At 36.8% G+C, this 17,330-nt stretch overlaps 1 protein-coding gene across 1 annotated transcript in view; it reads right to left on the reverse strand.

The window, feature by feature from the left end:
- LOC127830953 (ATPase family AAA domain-containing protein 3-B-like) overlaps window positions 1-15,493 on the reverse strand; it is a 30,091-nt gene extending 14,598 nt beyond the window's left edge. The window contains exons 1-10 of the mRNA XM_052355901.1: window positions 15,214-15,493; window positions 12,712-12,788; window positions 11,133-11,294; window positions 10,244-10,313; window positions 8,893-9,058; window positions 6,604-6,673; window positions 5,265-5,420; window positions 2,915-2,971; window positions 2,267-2,392; window positions 978-1,102 (exon numbers count right to left, since the gene is read on the reverse strand). Of these exons, the coding sequence (XP_052211861.1) occupies window positions 978-1,102; window positions 2,267-2,392; window positions 2,915-2,971; window positions 5,265-5,420; window positions 6,604-6,673; window positions 8,893-9,058; window positions 10,244-10,313; window positions 11,133-11,294; window positions 12,712-12,788; window positions 15,214-15,403 (1,199 nt within the window). The 5' untranslated portion in view covers window positions 15,404-15,493. The remainder of the gene's footprint in view (window positions 1-977; window positions 1,103-2,266; window positions 2,393-2,914; window positions 2,972-5,264; window positions 5,421-6,603; window positions 6,674-8,892; window positions 9,059-10,243; window positions 10,314-11,132; window positions 11,295-12,711; window positions 12,789-15,213) is intronic.
- Window positions 15,494-17,330: the final 1,837 nt, after the last annotated feature.

Below are 17,330 nucleotides of genomic sequence, written 5' to 3' on the forward strand. Positions count from 1 at the left end.
TATCGACGTAATTATTTCGCGCGACACACCGTCCAATGATGGTGAACAAATGTGCCAAATGATTTTAAAATCTGACGATGAACGACATAGTTATGGCTCGGACAAGCTCATTTATGGCCATTTTTGACCTTTGAACTCAAAGTGTGACCTTGACCTTGGAGATATCGACGTAATTATTTCGCGCGACACACCGTCCAATGATGGTGAACAAATGTGCCAAATGATTTTAAAATCTGACAATGAACGACATAGTTATGGCCCGGACAAGCTTATTCCGCCAGCCCGCCAGCCAGCCCGCCCGCATTCGCCAATCTAATAACCAGTTTTTTCCTTCGGAAAACCTGGTTAAAAACCTGGTTAAATATGTTTATCGAATAAAAACTAATGGCTTAAAAGGTCAATTTGAGAAAATGTTATAATAAAACTATTTCTGATCATAGCTTAGATATAATGCATTCATACAGGTGAAACTGTAGAACTCTGAAAGTAGAAACAAAATTGGTAACCAACAAGAGATATGTTTGTCAGAAACACAATGCCCCCTACTGCACCGCTTTAATTTATTTATTTTGTTTATGATTATATCCCTTTAAAAAATATTACTTCCCTTGTCAAATTGATCTTTACCTGCCAAATGATAAATAGAAATTATCTCCCTTTAAAGCTTGTTACTTCCCTTGGATTAGTTTTTTTTACCTTTAACCTTGAAGTATGACCTTGACCTTTCACCACTCAAAACGTGCAACTCCATGAAATACACATGCATGCCAAATATCAAGTTGCTATCTTCAATATTGCAAAAGTTATGGCCAATGTTAAAGTTTTTGTACAGACGGACGGACATACTGACAGACAGTTCAAATGCTATATGCCACCCTACCAGGGGCCTAAAAAGCAGGCAGACATAAGACAATCAATATACAGGTACCAGACATATCAGATGGGGTCAATATATGATTGTGCCATGTAACTCTTACCCATTTCTGCTGGTCTGTGCCCAGTCAAACACCTTGTGCATGGCCGTGACCCCTTCCTTGCCCATGGGGGCCACATCTCCGCCTGTCATGATGGCATAGTCCATCCCAGAGTGACGGGCAAGGTTCTAGGGACAAAAAGACATGGACAATACACATTTGTGTCATTTGTTTACTCTTTAAAAAATTTATTACACTGATACACAAATTCTTATGTGTCACATTGACAAATGGTTTAAAATTAAACAGTTATTGTCTTTCAAAAGAACAAGAGATGTGTTTATCAGAACACAATGCCCCCTATTGCGCCGCTTTGAAATAAAATTTCAATATATCATTTGGCAGGTTTAGAAATTAAAAATCTCCCTTTTAAAGCTAATAACTTCCCTTGTTTGTATTTTTTTACTTTTGACCTTGAAGGATGACATTGACCTTTCACCACTCAAAACTTGCAGCTTCATGAGATGCACATGCATGCCAAATATCAAGTTGCTATCTTCATTATTGCAAAAGTTATGGCCAATGTTAAAGTTTTCGGACGGACACACAGACAGACAGACAGACAGACAGACAGACAGACAGACAGACAGACAGACAGACAGACAGACAGACAGACAGACAGACAGACAGACAGACAGACAGACAGACAGACAGACAGACTGACAGTTCAACTGCTATATGCCACCCTACCAGGGTCATAAAAAGGTAATGAATCCATAGAATACTATAATGAGGCTGATTTAAGAGTTAAATACAGACCGCACTTATCTATAATTTAAAATATTTATTTCACCTAAATTACATCGAAAATGTTTATTGAAATGCTCTAAAGAGTCAGTTTCCTGGTTAGAACTAGTACTTGGTGTCTTTGGGTGAGAGCTAAATAATGCTCCCACAGGGAGAACTGAACCCATGACCTCCAGGATGGTAGGCGGACAGAATATCCACTACGCCAGGGCAATCTGTCAATCTATAGCATTCTACAAACTGACTCAGACTCTACCAAGATATGAGTTGCGTTCTGAGAAAACTGGGCATAATGCATGTGCGTAAAGTGCCGTCCCAGATTAGCCTGTGCAGTCCGCACAGGCTAATCAGGGACGACACTTTCCGCCTTAACTTGATTTTCGGCAAGGAGGAATCTCCTTGAAACTAAAAATACCATAAAAGCGGAAAATGTCGTCCCTGATTAGCCTGTGCGGACTGCACAGGCTAATCTGGGACGGCACTTTACGCACATGCATTATGCCCAGTTTTCTCAGAATGCGACTCAAATGATACCTGCTATGTACCTTGGCAAACATGGTCTTTCCTGTACCAGGCGGTCCATACATCAACAGATTTCTATAGTAACCATTATTCTTCTTTGTATGCCGTGTTGCTATGGCTACATCTCGTAACCGTTCTTCCAAGGAAGGCTGAAAGAGATTTTTCAAGGAAATAAAAACACCTGATTTTTTTTACTTTTTAAAACAACAACCCTTGCCTTTTGCAAAAACAAATTACAATGTGCAAATAAAATAGCAAAATTATGAAGATTATAACCTTCAGGCTAAATGCTGTTGTTGTCCATCTTAAACATAGATGTATGTAAAACAACAAATCCCCAACAAATTTGTCACTATCACAATGACCCTTGATCTCTTGACTTGAAAATAAGTGATCATCCTTTGAAAAATTAATCAGCAAACTGCTTTGCAGGACTTTAAGAATTGTCTACATTTTGTTCAGAAACTAATTTTTATGATACAAGTCCCTTTGACCTTTACCTTTGACCTGATGACCTCAAAATCAATAGGTATCTTTCTTACTACCTACGTATTTAGTAACCACTACATCAATGTCCATGAATTTAGGTCATATTGAAATATATTGTTCAAGTTATAACACAAAGATGAGCAAATGCATTCCAAATATATGTTAATAGTTGTTTCACATACCCTTAATATTATACCACTTAACACTTCTTCATTCTTTTTAAAAAGCTTCTTGCCAACCTGAAAAAAAGATGTAAGGGACATTTGAATACTTGGCTTGTTCAATGCAATGAAAACAAGAGCACCGCCTTGCGGGTGCAGACCGCTCATCTATTTTCTTTTTAAAGGTGAAGGGACTCTCAATTTCAATCACAAAGGAGGGAGGGGTGGAGTGAAGAGGGGCGTATAGTGTGGGGGTGTGGACATTTATTACATTATCTTCCAAAATGCGAAAAAAAAATGAAAAAAAAAATTCGGGGGTGGGGGGTAGGTGGGTGGGGGGGAGGGGATTCTTGGGTGCGATGGTTGGACAGTATTTCAAAAATAAAATAATAAAAATAAATATTTGTGTTTATTAACTGTTTCAAAAAAAATAAATTGGGGGTGGGTAGGATAGGGGGGGGGTAAAGTTTGAGGGTGTGGTGGTCATTTGTGAGATGATCTTAAAAAAAACAAATTTAGGGGCGGGGGGGATTTGGGGGGGGGGGGAGGATTCGGGGGGGGGGGGGGGGGGGGGGGAGGGCACGGGGGATGGTTTGGGTGGAATCTATTGTGGTATGTCAGGTAAGAGTAGTTTTGTCAAAGTATCAAACAAATCTAATCATAAATAAAGAAGTGATGGCAATTTTAGCAAAATTTAATCATTTGACCTTGAGAGTCAAGGTCATTCAAAGGTCAAGGTAAAATTCAACTTGCCAGGTACAGTAACCTCATGATAGCATGAAAGTATTTGAAGTTTGAAAGCAATAGCCTTGATACTTTAGAAGTAAAGTGGATCGAAACACAAAATTTAACCATATATTCAAAGTTACTAAGTCAAAAAAGGGCCATAATATCGTAAAAATGACAACCAGAGTTATGCAACTTGTCCTTTTACTGTACCCTTATGATAGTTTGCAAGTGTTCCAAGTATGAAAGCAATAGTTTGCAAGTGTTCCAAGTATGAAAGCAATATCTATGATACTTTAGGGGTAAAGTGGACCAAAACACAAAACTTAACCAAATTTTCAATTTTCTAAGTATAAAGGGCCCATAATTCCGTCCAAATGCCAGTGAGATTACATAACTTTGCCTGCACAGTCCCCTTATGATAGTTGATAAGTGTTGCAAGTATGAAAGCAATAGCTTTGATACTGTAGGAATAAAGTGGACCTAAACACAAAACTTAACAAAATTTTCAATTTTCTAAGTATAAAAAGGGCACATAATTCTGTCAAAATGCCAGTCAGAGTTACATAACTTTGCCTGCACAGTTCCCTTATGATAGTAAGTGTTGCAAGTATGAAAGCAATAGCTTTGATACTTAAGGAATAAAATGGACCTAAACACACAACTTAACCAAAATTTTCAATTTTATAAGTATAAAAAGGGCACATAATTCTGTCAAAATGCACGCCAGAGTTATCTAACTTTGCCTGTCCAGTCCCCTCCTGATAGTAAGTAAGTGTACCAAGTTTGAATGCAATAGCATTGATACTTTCTGAGAAAAAGGGACCTAAACGCAAAACTTAACCGGACGCCGACGCCAACGCCGACGCCAAGGTGATGACAATAGCTCATAATTTTTTTTCAAAAAATAGATGAGCTAAAAATGACAAAAACAACTATATATTTATCAGACAATCACATGTCATTTCCATCAAACGATACTTACTGCTTCTGTATCTTAGACAATACAAAAGCTTTTTACAGTATTAATTGTATTCCCAGTTGAAAAAGTTTTTGTCATGAATAGCCTGCATACACAAATACAGGGCAAGGAAAGAGAATTAACTTTAAATTATATTCAAGGTCAGAGTAATATCACAGCAAAACTGTTGTCAGGAAAAATTGTTCAGTGATTACATGTGCTAAACCCTTTGCATGCTGGGAAATTTGTCGTCTTCTAAAATGTTGTCTGCTGAATTTCTAACATTAGCATTTTCTTCAATTTTTTCAAAGAATACTATCAGAATAGCAAACAGTTTGGATCCTGATGAGACGCCACATTCTGTGGCTTCTCATCTGGATCCAAACTGTTTGCAAAGTCCTTCAAAATTCGGTTCCAGCACTGAAAGAGTTAAGCATGATGAATACAAGCTATTCCAATAACATCAGCTCTGTAGATTGAGTCTAATATCAGTTGACAGAGTTTTAAGGTAAAGGGAAAATGTTTGTTTCTAAGTCATTTAAATGACAAGTTATTAGGTCAGGTGTAGTGGGGAATCAAACTTGTGACCCCTTTATTGTGGAACTGTTGGCATAGCCCAGGTGCATTACCACAAGAATAATGATTCGCTTACGAGTGCTTACTTCATACTGAGTTTATGCTTACTTTGATAGGATGTTTCAATGTCTCTATGACTGAGATTCTCGATGTTTCCCTCACTAGGGAGGGTTTTCCCAGCCTGGCCTCTGTGTAGCGTGCAGCCACGCCTATACTGTACTTGGCCCCATAGATCCCCAGTGCTGCCATCGTCAGGCCTCCCACCTGGACATAAAGAGGATACTAGAGACTCATTCTAGTAAAACTAGGCTTAATGCATGTGCATTAAGTGACGTCCCAGATTTGACTGTGCAGTCTGCACTGGCTAATCAGGGAAGACAATTTCAATCTCAACTGGATTTTGGGATAAAAGATAAACCTCTTTTAAAGGAAAAAAATAAAAGACCCACAAATGTCGCTCCTGATTAGCCTGTACAGTCTGCACAGACTAATCTGATATGACATGTTATGTATGTGAAGTAAGCCAAGTTTTACAAGACCCTGCTTATTGTTTGTCAAAGACAATGGGTTTTAAGTACAAATTTGACCTTTGACCTCAAAGTGTGACCTTGATCTTTGAGAAAGAGAGACGGGTGAACCATTCATCATATTGATACATACATATTACCAATAACATCAACGCTCCTAGAAAATAATTGACATCAAATTGTTCACAAAGAGATATACTGCATTAACGTGGTTTGCAAGCCAGCCAGCCAAGTTTTTGCTTCATATACCTTATCATGAATCCTACTGAAAACTCACAAACCCTAAAAGATTTGTATATGAGAAACAAACAAGAGATGTGTTTGTCAGAAACACAATGCCCCCTAATGCGCCGCTTAAATTTTTTTATCTTTGACCTTGAAGGATGACCTTGACCTTTCACCACTCAAAATGTGCAGCTCCACAAGAAGTAAGTAAGAGATTGAATTAAGAAATGAATTTTTTATTTTTTTATTTTTGACCTTTGACCTAGTAGAATGACCTTGACCTTTCACCACTCAAAATGTGCAGCTCCACAAAATACACATGCATGCCAAATATGAAGTTGCTGTGTTCAATATTATAAAAGTTATGACAAAACTTTAACAAAGGTTAAAGTTTTAGAAAGAAAAATACAATGATATTTGACCTTTGACCTTGAAGGATGACCTTGACTTTTAACCGCTCAAAATGAGCAGCTCCATGAGATACACATGCATGGTAAATATCAAGTTGCTATGTTCAATATTGCAAAAGTTATCTTTCTTTAACCAAGGTTAAAGTTTTGGGACAGAATGACAGACAGACAGGACAAAACCAATACACCCCCGATCTGTTGATCCAGGGGCATAAAAACATAATTGCACTAACTAAACTTGTTCCAGCTAAAACAACCACAATGACAATCTCAAATGTAACTTACAGTCGCTGTAACCTTGTCCCAGTCAGCAATGAAAGCTTTGAAACCCTCCCCTAATACAGCCCCAGCTGTCCTGAAACAGACACAAGCATTAGATTTAACCAATATCAGTCACCATTTCTGAAACAGGCACAAGCATTAGATTTAACCAATATCTGTCATCATTCCTGAAACAGGCACAAGCATTAGATTTAACCAATATCAGTCACCATTCTGAAACAGACACAAGCATTAGATTTAACCAATATCTGTCACCATTCCTGAAACAGGCACAAGCATTAGATTAAACCAATATCTGTCACTATTCCTGAAACAGGCACAAGCATTAGATTTAACCAATATCTGTCACCATTCCTGAAACAGGCACATGCATTAGATTTAACCAATATCTGTTACCATTCCTGAAACAGGCACAAGCATAAGATTTAACCAATATCTGTCACCATTCCTGAAACAGGCACAAGCATTAGATTTAACCAATATCTGTCACCATTCCTGAAACAGGCACAAGCATTAGATTTAACCAATTTCAGTCACCATTCCTGAAACAGGCACAAGCATTAGATTTAACCGATATCTGTCACCATTCCTGAAACAGGCACAAGCATTAGATTTAACCAATATCAGTCACCATTCCTGAAACAGGCACAAGCATTAGATTTAAACAATATCTGTCACCATTCCTGAAACAGGCACAAGCATTAGATTTAACCAATATCAGTCACCATTCCTGAAACAGGCACAAGCATTAAATTTAACCAATATCTGTCACCATTCCTGAAACAGGCACAAGCATTAGATTTAACCAATACCAGTCACCATTCCTGAAACAGGCACAAGCATTAGATATAACCAATATCAGTCACCATTCTGAAACAGACACAAGCATTAGATTTAACCAATATCTGTCACCATTCTGAAACAGGCACAAACATTAGATTTAACCAATATCTGTCACCATTCTGAAACAGGAACAAACATTAGATTTAACCGATATCTGTCATCACTTGAGCCTTTCTCTTAGAAAACTGGTCTTTATGCATTACATGAAGTGTCAACCCAGATTAGTCAGTGCAGACACTTTCCGCTTGTTTAAGGTTGGCCCTGAATAGCCTGTGCAGACTGCGCAGTGTGTGAACCAGCCACAGATACTGAATATTGTTCCTCTCTATGCGCTAGCATTATTATATATATATATGATGATTTTGATATTATTTGTTACTGAATTTGGAATGTTTTTCATAGAAAAATGAGTTTAAGATATTACTACAGAAATGTTAAACTTATTTTGCTATATTCCAAAAGTGTAACTGCATGCATTTGCTTTTCATGTGATAACTGATTGATAGTGAATGAAACGATTACTTGTACAAAATATAACTAGCATTTAACAACAACAAGATTGAACAACTTCTGCACTCATTAGGAGAAAATATACAGTTTGGTATAGACAATGGGTCAATATTCTGGCCAAAATTTTGACCAAAAATAACAAGAAGCTGCATGATACGGCGTCTCATCAGGGTCTGCGCTGTTTGCTTAAAGGAATTTCTGTAAGAAATATTCTAAATATAGAAATAAATATACTAGACATCCCTAACATTTTGGAAATAAAATGATCCAATTTAGAATGATGGGAGAATCCACTAGGCATAAATGTACTAATTTGTAACATTTACAAATTCAAGCCTTGCTTGAGGCCAGTTTTGACCTCAAGTGAATGTTTCAAAATGGGCACAGAACCACAAAACAATATTACATACCATACTTTTATCTTTTGGGCCTTGTGATTTCAGAGGAAAAGATTGTTAAAGGTATTTTGCAATATTAGTCTTTATGATTTGATCACACAACTGAATTGATGAAACTAATAAGATAGCCAATAAACTATGTTACATACAAAATATAAGAAATCTGGACGTTGTAGATTCAAAGATTTATACTTTTTGCATATTAAGTCTACAGCAACAGTAATAATGTAACAGAAATTCAAAGTGAAATTGTAAGATGAATAAGGTGCATAACTTTTGTAATTCTGCCATAGGAACATTAAAATGGCAAATGCACAACTTTATACCATAAGGAACTGAACAATGCCTGCAAGTTTGAAAGTGTAGAAGAGCGCCTACAAACAAGTATGTGGGTACTAACAGACGCTGACAAACATATATGCTGTTTCCAGTAAACCCCCATATCTTCGCAACACAATATATTTGTTCACATTTATTTGCCATCCAAAACAGGAAAAATTAACTTTAATCTAATGGCAAGGAAATAACCACTAAAGCCTACTTGATAGTTTCCAATCTAGTCTGCCTGTTTTCCTGGGCCTTGAGGCGTATATTTTCCCTGATTATGTCCTGGTTTTCCCGTTCAATCTGTGCCTTCCCCCTTAGCTCTGCCTCCACCCTCTTCATATCGTACTTATGGGTCAACTCTGCCTGGTACTCCATTGTTGCTGAAATACAGCCCGAGACATGCATCATAGTCATTTGGAAGAAATAATGCATTCATCTTAATTTTACTATTTTATACACTTGAAGACTTTTCTAACGCAACATGTATTCAAATCAATTTAGCTCCCTTATTTTAAAACCAATTTTGTTGAAATTTTGACACAGGCTAATGCAACACATATCTTATACTTCATGAAATTTTGATTACAATTGATCAACATTAAAATACCAAACATAGCAATTTAAAAAAAAATCACTGAAAAAGTAAAATTCTCAATTTACATCTTAATATAATAATGTAACTCATTAACTTACACTTCTTAATGACCGACTGGCTTGCAACATTGCGCTCATAAATATTCATACTAAATATATTGTTTTTCTTATTAATGTTATGTTTTCCTGGTGTTAAAACCCAACGAGAATAATGAAATTGAAATCCAATAGGAATTATATATCGCGCCGTACTACACTTGATGACTTTTGGAACGCAGCATTTTTCAAACTTAAATATCTTAGTTTATGTGTAAATATTTTGATTTTAAATTGTACATGTGATCAGTTGACTACAGTATGTGCAAGCAAACCATAAAATCATTCATCTGAGAGGATCGGATGCTACAGTAAGTGGGAAAGGTAGCCTGTAAAATGCTGATTGCGTTGTTGCGCTCCTGAAATTTAATACCATACATATTGATTTTTAAATTAATTTTATGTTTTCCTAGTGTATAAACCCACCTTAAAGGAAAAAATTGAAATAAAATTAGAATCATATTGCATTTCACTATTTTCACATGCAAAAAGATGAAACCACACCTATCCCAGGTGTAAAAGCGCCCGATTGTAACGTATTAATAATTTTATCGATATCTTGCACAGAATATAGTCAAATGATCACATGTGCTATTTTAAATCGAAATGTCAAAACATCACTGAGATATTCAAGTTTGAAAAATGCTGCGTTAGAAAGTTTCCAAGTGTACATTCCCATGTACTTAAAACTTATTTTTATCTTATCTTAACTGCGTTGACAGAGAATCACTGAGCCTTGCCAGAGTTAATTTCTTCTCAAGGAATCACCAGAACTTGAGTTTCATGATTTTAATACTACAGATGATTTATCATTTAAAAGAATAACACTTTTCATGGATATTAGAGAAATGTTACCAACAATGATTCCAACTTACATCGTTTCATTTGTTCCTGTTTTTCTGTTGATTGTTCCTGCTTTCTAATGTTTTCCTCATTCAGTCGAGCCTATAAACAAAAATTTAATTTACAATCAACAACCTCATCATAAATAGACCATTTACACCTCTTGTGCTCAAGTCCTGAACTAAGCAACTTTGACAGCTTTAAGACAATGCTGAAAGTAGCAGTAGTTGTGTATTTGACAATGTTCCTTATAAGCACATGAAGAGTATTCTCATCTAGGATGAGAGGCTATCTTTGACAGGACTGGTAACATTTCATCAACTTTTGCACAGAATCAAATATGTTAACATTTCATCAATATTTCCTCAGAAATGTGTTTTGTCATGATGAAGGCGGAATAAATTTTGTGCATATTTGGACGTTATTGAGGTCCTTCCACTACACACTTCTGTGTAGTTGACTTTATAGACCCACAAAGTAGTTACTAATAATGAATTATAGTTGGATTTTCCAACTATCATAGAAAACAATGTATAGCACAAAGAATTTTACCCCAACGTTTCAATTTAAATAGCAAATTGAAGCAAATTGTTTGTTTGTAATATAGCAAAATGGTGACCATTTTCAGTCCTATTTGCTGTCTTAGCTTGACAAAAAATCTATGTGGGCTTTTCAAACCTGTTGGGCATTATACATGATTGCGCGCTATACACAGATTTCTAGGGAATTTTCTTGTTACTGAGAAATATTCCACTTTTATGTGGTCTTGAGATGTTTGAAAATCCCCATCTATCCGGTATGGTGACCACCAACCGAGCACCTGCCTGCAGGCTATAGGAATTGAACACAGGTTGCTGAGGTAAGAAGGGAATATGAAAACTGCTATGCTAACCTGTCAGCCTCTATCTGGTAATAGTTTACCTGCTGAGCCAGCTGATCATCATATCTCTTGCGTGCCAGCTGGTCCTGATACTGTGAGCGCTGCTGTTGCTGCTTCGTCTCCTCCTGCAGGAGCTTCCTCTTCTCCTCCATCAGCACCCCGGCCTGCTCCATCTTCATCTGCTCTATTTGAACCTCCATCTCCTGTAACCAGGCAACACACAGGTGTCCAATACAACCAGGCAATACACAGGCACCCAATAAGACAGGGCTTATGAAACCAGACAAGACACATGCTTCCAATAAGACAGGGCTTATTTAACCAGACAAAACACAGGCACCCAATAAGATCATGTAACCAGGCAACATACTGGCACCAAATAAGACAAGGCTCATGTAACCAGGCAACACAACTGCTTCCAATTTAACAGGACATATGTAACCAGGCAACACACATGCTTCCAATAAGACAAGACTCATATAAGCCAGACAACACACAGGCACCCAATAAGACAAGGCTCATGTAACCAGGCAACACACGGTCATCTGATGTAACCAGGCATCACACAGGCGCCCAATATAACCAGGCAACAGACACACTATAAGACAGGGCCCTGTAACAAGGCAAAACACAGGCTTCTAATTAGACAAGGCTCATAAACACCCTTACATATTATGATTAGTTTTAAATGCACTGCATTTTCAGTTCAGAATTGCAAGCCTTAATTTAATTTTAATGTAAAATAAAGAATGCTACCAAGCACTGTCGGCTTAAGTTTGAAATGTTAACACGTAATTTTCTGGATCTATGTCTTCATTTTATTCTTGAACAAACCTTAAAGCCTATCATGTTGGTGACTCAATTAATATTTATGTTGTGTTTTGTAAACATACCTCTTAGATATTAACCATACAGTCACAATAGTCTCTAGAACCCTTAAAATCTAGTATTGATGTAAAACACTGCATTGTATTAAAGAAAAGTTCATGACATAATTTTTACCAAAACAGAATAGAGCTCTGCTCTATATAAACAGGGCTTAATGCTTGCAGCCATTTTTTTCTTTTTTATAAAGTACCTGAAAATGTCATTTTCTCAAGTAGGAAAAAACTACAAATTTCATAATTACTGGAAAAAAATCCCAATTAATGGTTTCCAAAAAAAACTCTTTATTTTAAATAACATTAAATTAGTTTCCCTGTGCAGCTCTATGACTTGAAACCTAAGTAAACATAGTACTGACAACTTGACAACACTGAGTTATCAATTTTAAATTATTTGGAAGCAAAAAATTAAATACACCAATTTCCCAATATGAAAATTTCACAACGCCAATTTTCCCAATTTCAGGGGTTTTCGCACATATCTTTCCCAATTGGGCTGGTACTTTTCCTAATTGAGCAAAAATATTGCTGGCTTGTGCATAAAAAGCAGTCCGCAAGGGACGAAACTTTCCAAGAAAACTGGATTTTGCTGAAAAGAGACTTCCTTTAAACAAGAAAAGACTATAAACGCTGAAAGTGTCATCCCTGATTAGCCAGTGCGGACATCACTTCCCACATGCGTTAAGCCTCATTTTCAAAGAGCGAGGAAAAATTGTGTTGTTCTGCTGCACATTACCTTGATCCCCTTCTGATGCTCCATTTGTGAGGTCTTCTCCTGCAGCTTGGATAACTCCAATGCATCTTTGGCATGGGCTGTCAAAAAATGAGACAAAACATTAGCCTTTTAAAATATTGCAAGTTGACGAGTTTGGATGTACATATTGGTAAGACATTCCTCTATCAATAAACAAAAACTTTTTTTATAAATAGCAATGAAAAATGGTCAACACTTTTAATGTGGTTGAGAAGTTGCACAACAGCAAAACTGTGAAAATAACTAGGCTAAAGTCTGGTTAAGAGTGGCTGAACTAATTTCAGCTTTATAACCCAAAGGGTTGCTGAGACTGTTGCAATGCGCTGTCTATTTTCCAAAGGTGCAAATGGTTTTTGAAAGCACAAATAAATTGCTACTTATTTACTTTGTTTTTCTTATGTACTCTGTATCCACCATCATGAAAAACTGTCGCAATTTATTAAAAGTGTCCCTATCTACTAGGCTACAGTACACCAATTGTTTGCACATCATGATTTCAGATGAAGCCTAAGTTGATAACGATTTTTTAAATATTTACACTGTTCCAAATTTAACATAAACATTTGTCAACAATAATACTGTGTTGAAACATTGTCGTTTTTTTGTTTAGGGTGCATGCACAGGATAACAGCCGTAGGATGCCAGTCAGGAAAATTTAATGTGCTCATGAATTTTGTTTATCAATTTCCTTAATTTGTCACAAACAACATCTGTTTAGAGAAGCGCATTGATTAGCTGCAGAAGTTGCGGTTATGTTTATGAATGGGGTAAAAATGAGAGTGTGCTTATATGGACTAGTGAGTAGTGACCAGACATGCACCGGGAGAGAAAGACAGATGCACAGGTGCAATACTTAATGCCTCATACTTTGCTGATACACATTATAATTGTGCAAAATAATAAACATTAAAGGGATCTTTTCACGGTTTGGTAAATTGACAAAATTGAAAAAAGTTGTTTCAGATTCGCAAATTTTCGTTTTAGTTATGATATTTTTAAGGAAACCGTATTACTGAACATTTACCATAGTCCAATATAGCCATTATATGTATCTTTTGACGATTTGAAAACCTAAAAATTATAAAGCGTTGCAACGCGAAACGATTGAATAATTTGGAGAGTTCTGTTGTTGTCGTTTAAATTTACGAAACTACGAAGATTGCTTATATAAGGTATAAAATACCAATGCTGTGTATGCTCGGCGGAATAGCCGAGAGGGCTAATGCGTTTTTACTTCAGACTAACTCCAGGACTCCGGGGGTCACTGGTTCGAGCCCTGGTACCGGCTACTTTTTTTTCCTTGTTTTAATTTATTCTTGATTTTTTTCTGGAGCTTTTAAGATCCAATGTTTACATTTATCAATATAAAGCATTTAATGGCAAACTTCAAAATATGCCAAAATCTGTGAAAAGGCCCCTTTAACATTGCAATCATTAAAATTCACTTTTTAACCGAAAAACATTACAACTCAACAGAGCTCCAGATAAGGGTTGTATTTTCGTAATTACAAATTATTTTCAAGTCGGACTGTTACGTATTTATTTTAAAATCTTGTTGTACCATTAAAATTACAAAATCAAGTTACGAATATAATTTTTATATCGATTTGTATTGTTTTTTTAGTTCTTTTCGGGTATTAAAGATCTTTTTGGTGCTTATATAAAATGGTTATCAGGTTTGTTTAACAAAGCGCATTTTTTCCAATAAAAGCAGCGTGTACAGTCTATCTGTCAAAAAACAATGGTGGCGCCCAGAGAGCGTCCTAAAAACTGCAAAGCGTGCAAAAACACGCTTTTAACATATTGTACGCAAAGTGAGCCGATATTGAATGTTAAGAAAGACATTATAGAAAAGATCTTATACGATGTTGTATGTTCAGTTGCCGAAACAGTCTGAAAAGCTAAAATAAAAGCCCAACAACACAGGTCCAAACTTAAACAAAAAAACATTGAACGAGTGGAAGGGACAATTCCCGTGGCGAATTGTTGAAAAGATTGGAGGGGAGACCCGTTTTAATTGTGAACTATGTAAAAATTCATCGAAGGCATGCAATCTAAGCACAGTTTGGGCATATGAAGGTATTTGAAAAATAAAATTGTATAATACTGAATAGACACTGTTGAACTTGTTAAAATTAAGTTGCTAGTACGTTTATTTTGATTTTTTGCATGAAAAAAAACATTATTATGTATTTTTAAGTCATTTAGAAAAGTTAAGAATTATTTTCCAAAACTTAGAAGTAACGTTAAGAATATAATTTCAGAGTTGAGAATTATTTTTGAAAATCTGGTAGTAACGTTAAGAATTTCACAAAGCCTTATCTGGAGCTCTGACTCTAGCTTTACCCTTTCTGATGAAACAATTGCAACAGTTTGACCTTCACATTATTCTCAAGTCTCAATAAAACCATATAATTTAAAGAACTGCTTATCCACAATATATTATTATGAAACAACCGAAATCGGAGTTAAAAGTTCATTTACGAGATTTTTCTAGCGTCTGCGCAGCCTTTGCAGCTCGTTCCAAAGCAGCGGAGTCGAAACTGTAGGCGTCCGAACGAGTCTTCCCGTCCTGACCCCCCTTGTCACTGCCTCCTGCGTCCCCTGGAGGAGGGATAACCGGCGGGTATGCCCCGCCCGGGGGCGGCTGTCGTGAGCCGAAGAGCCACGACATTATCTATAGTAAGTTTAATTGATGATCTGTCAACAATTCTCAATGACAGTTGCAAGTGTTGCAGTCTACAGTTCGCACGTGGGGTGTTTGAAAAGATAGTGTGTTGTAACGCTTGCAAAGGGTTACATGTCGCTAAACGAATCATACGCCTCGCCATATTCCTCAAACTGGATCACTATCAACAAACGTAATGGTCTGGAATCAACCAATTCTCACACAGCCACACCTGTTTCAAACATTTCCACACAATTTTGTCATGGCATAGGGGCGCAGACCCACCGTTGGCATGGCATTGATTTTGTGCAAATTGTAAGTGTCCGTTATTAATTTTTACATTACTCCAGAGCTAAAACGAACACACACAATTAATTATTAGAAAACATTTGACATGTATGCACAGGGGTGCCTGTGTGCTTAAAGGCTGTGGGAAAAGCATGTTTGTTTGACACCATATTGTGCCGAATATGGCTGTCATAGGGCTACCTTTGTTCCTGCTATTGACCAATGACATCCGAATGGACAATAAACGGGCAATCGACTATTTGCGGATGGCTTCATCCTGGAATCTATATTAGAAACGCATCCAACGGGAGATCTTGATAAACAAGCGTTAACAAGTGGTAATCGGAAGGGGGGTTTGACTTTCATTCACAAAAGCGTGTATCCCTGCGGATAAAAACATCTGCAGGTAAATCTTCATTGCAACCAGTATACGTACTAAAGTGTTTCAAACTAAGCAATGCAAAAGTCAACATTATTTTTTATCGGAGGTAAAGCATGACCTGGGTTGGAAATCACACAACGAATGGGACACTTTCCTATCTATGAAGCATCATTCAAATGAAGGACAAAACATATGTCGGCGGTTCTTCGGCCATGGTACCGCCATGGCAGACGACTTGTACTGGAATGAATGTTGCAAAAAATAACTTGCCGCTCGTATCACTAATTTTAAACAGTCTTTACTCATAGGCCGCTACTATTTTCCCAATATATTCGCTCCTTTTTGACGATGCTGGAACAGCATCGTCCAAGGTTTGATAATCAGTAAAAAAAATCTTCACAATGGCGACCTATGTAAAAGACCGAGCCAGTCCGATTGAGATAACTCGATTTTTCAGTTACTTCCCTTGGCATTCGCCACTGCGTAGGAGATTGCTCGTTGATTTTCATTGATAACATTCTCCTAGCAGAGTTGTCGTTCGTGTTGATAAAGGTAAATATTAATAGAACAGCACATTCTGGGGAAACAGATTCAATAAGTGTATCAGAACGTTAATTTCAAATTAGTAATTTTACATCCATTTTATTTTTATGGACCAATGAAACAACTACAAAATGTATATATTTTCTCTATTTTGTTTGATATTTGTTCTCGATTTAGTAAATAAATTGCGAATAAAAACATGTAAAATTAACTTTTTACGTGATCACAAAACTAAAGAATGCGAACAATATCGAACCTGCAAATTGTAAACGCTGCACTGCTAGTCTGCTATGATATATATAGATAAAACAACATTTCTTTGCGTAATTGTCCGTTCCGCTATCGCAGTGGTAAGGACGTTCGCTTTTTCACCTTTACGACATCGGTTCGATTCCCGCTCCCGGCGCAATGTTATATTTTGTCTGTTTTGTGGTCACCAATCCGGACAGGTGTTTTTTCCGGATAATCTCATCCCCCCCCGCAGCATTTGACCATATAAAAAATTAAAAAGTATTTCAGTACAAAACAAATAGCTGGAAATTGCAGCTATCATTCAAAATTCGTCCCAACTGTTGTCAATCTAATCTTATTAGGTAGGAGTGCTGGACACACTCCGGGTCCCAACATTATGCAGCCTCAGCGCGGAGGTAACTCATTACCTTGGAAAAACAAATACACACACTGGGTGCAGCCTAGGCGCGTATAGACTCAAAAAAGGCA

The sequence above is a fragment of the Dreissena polymorpha genome, chromosome 5 (assembly GCF_020536995.1).
Source record: "Dreissena polymorpha isolate Duluth1 chromosome 5, UMN_Dpol_1.0, whole genome shotgun sequence".
NCBI classification, from domain to species: Eukaryota; Metazoa; Mollusca; class Bivalvia; order Myida; family Dreissenidae; genus Dreissena; species Dreissena polymorpha.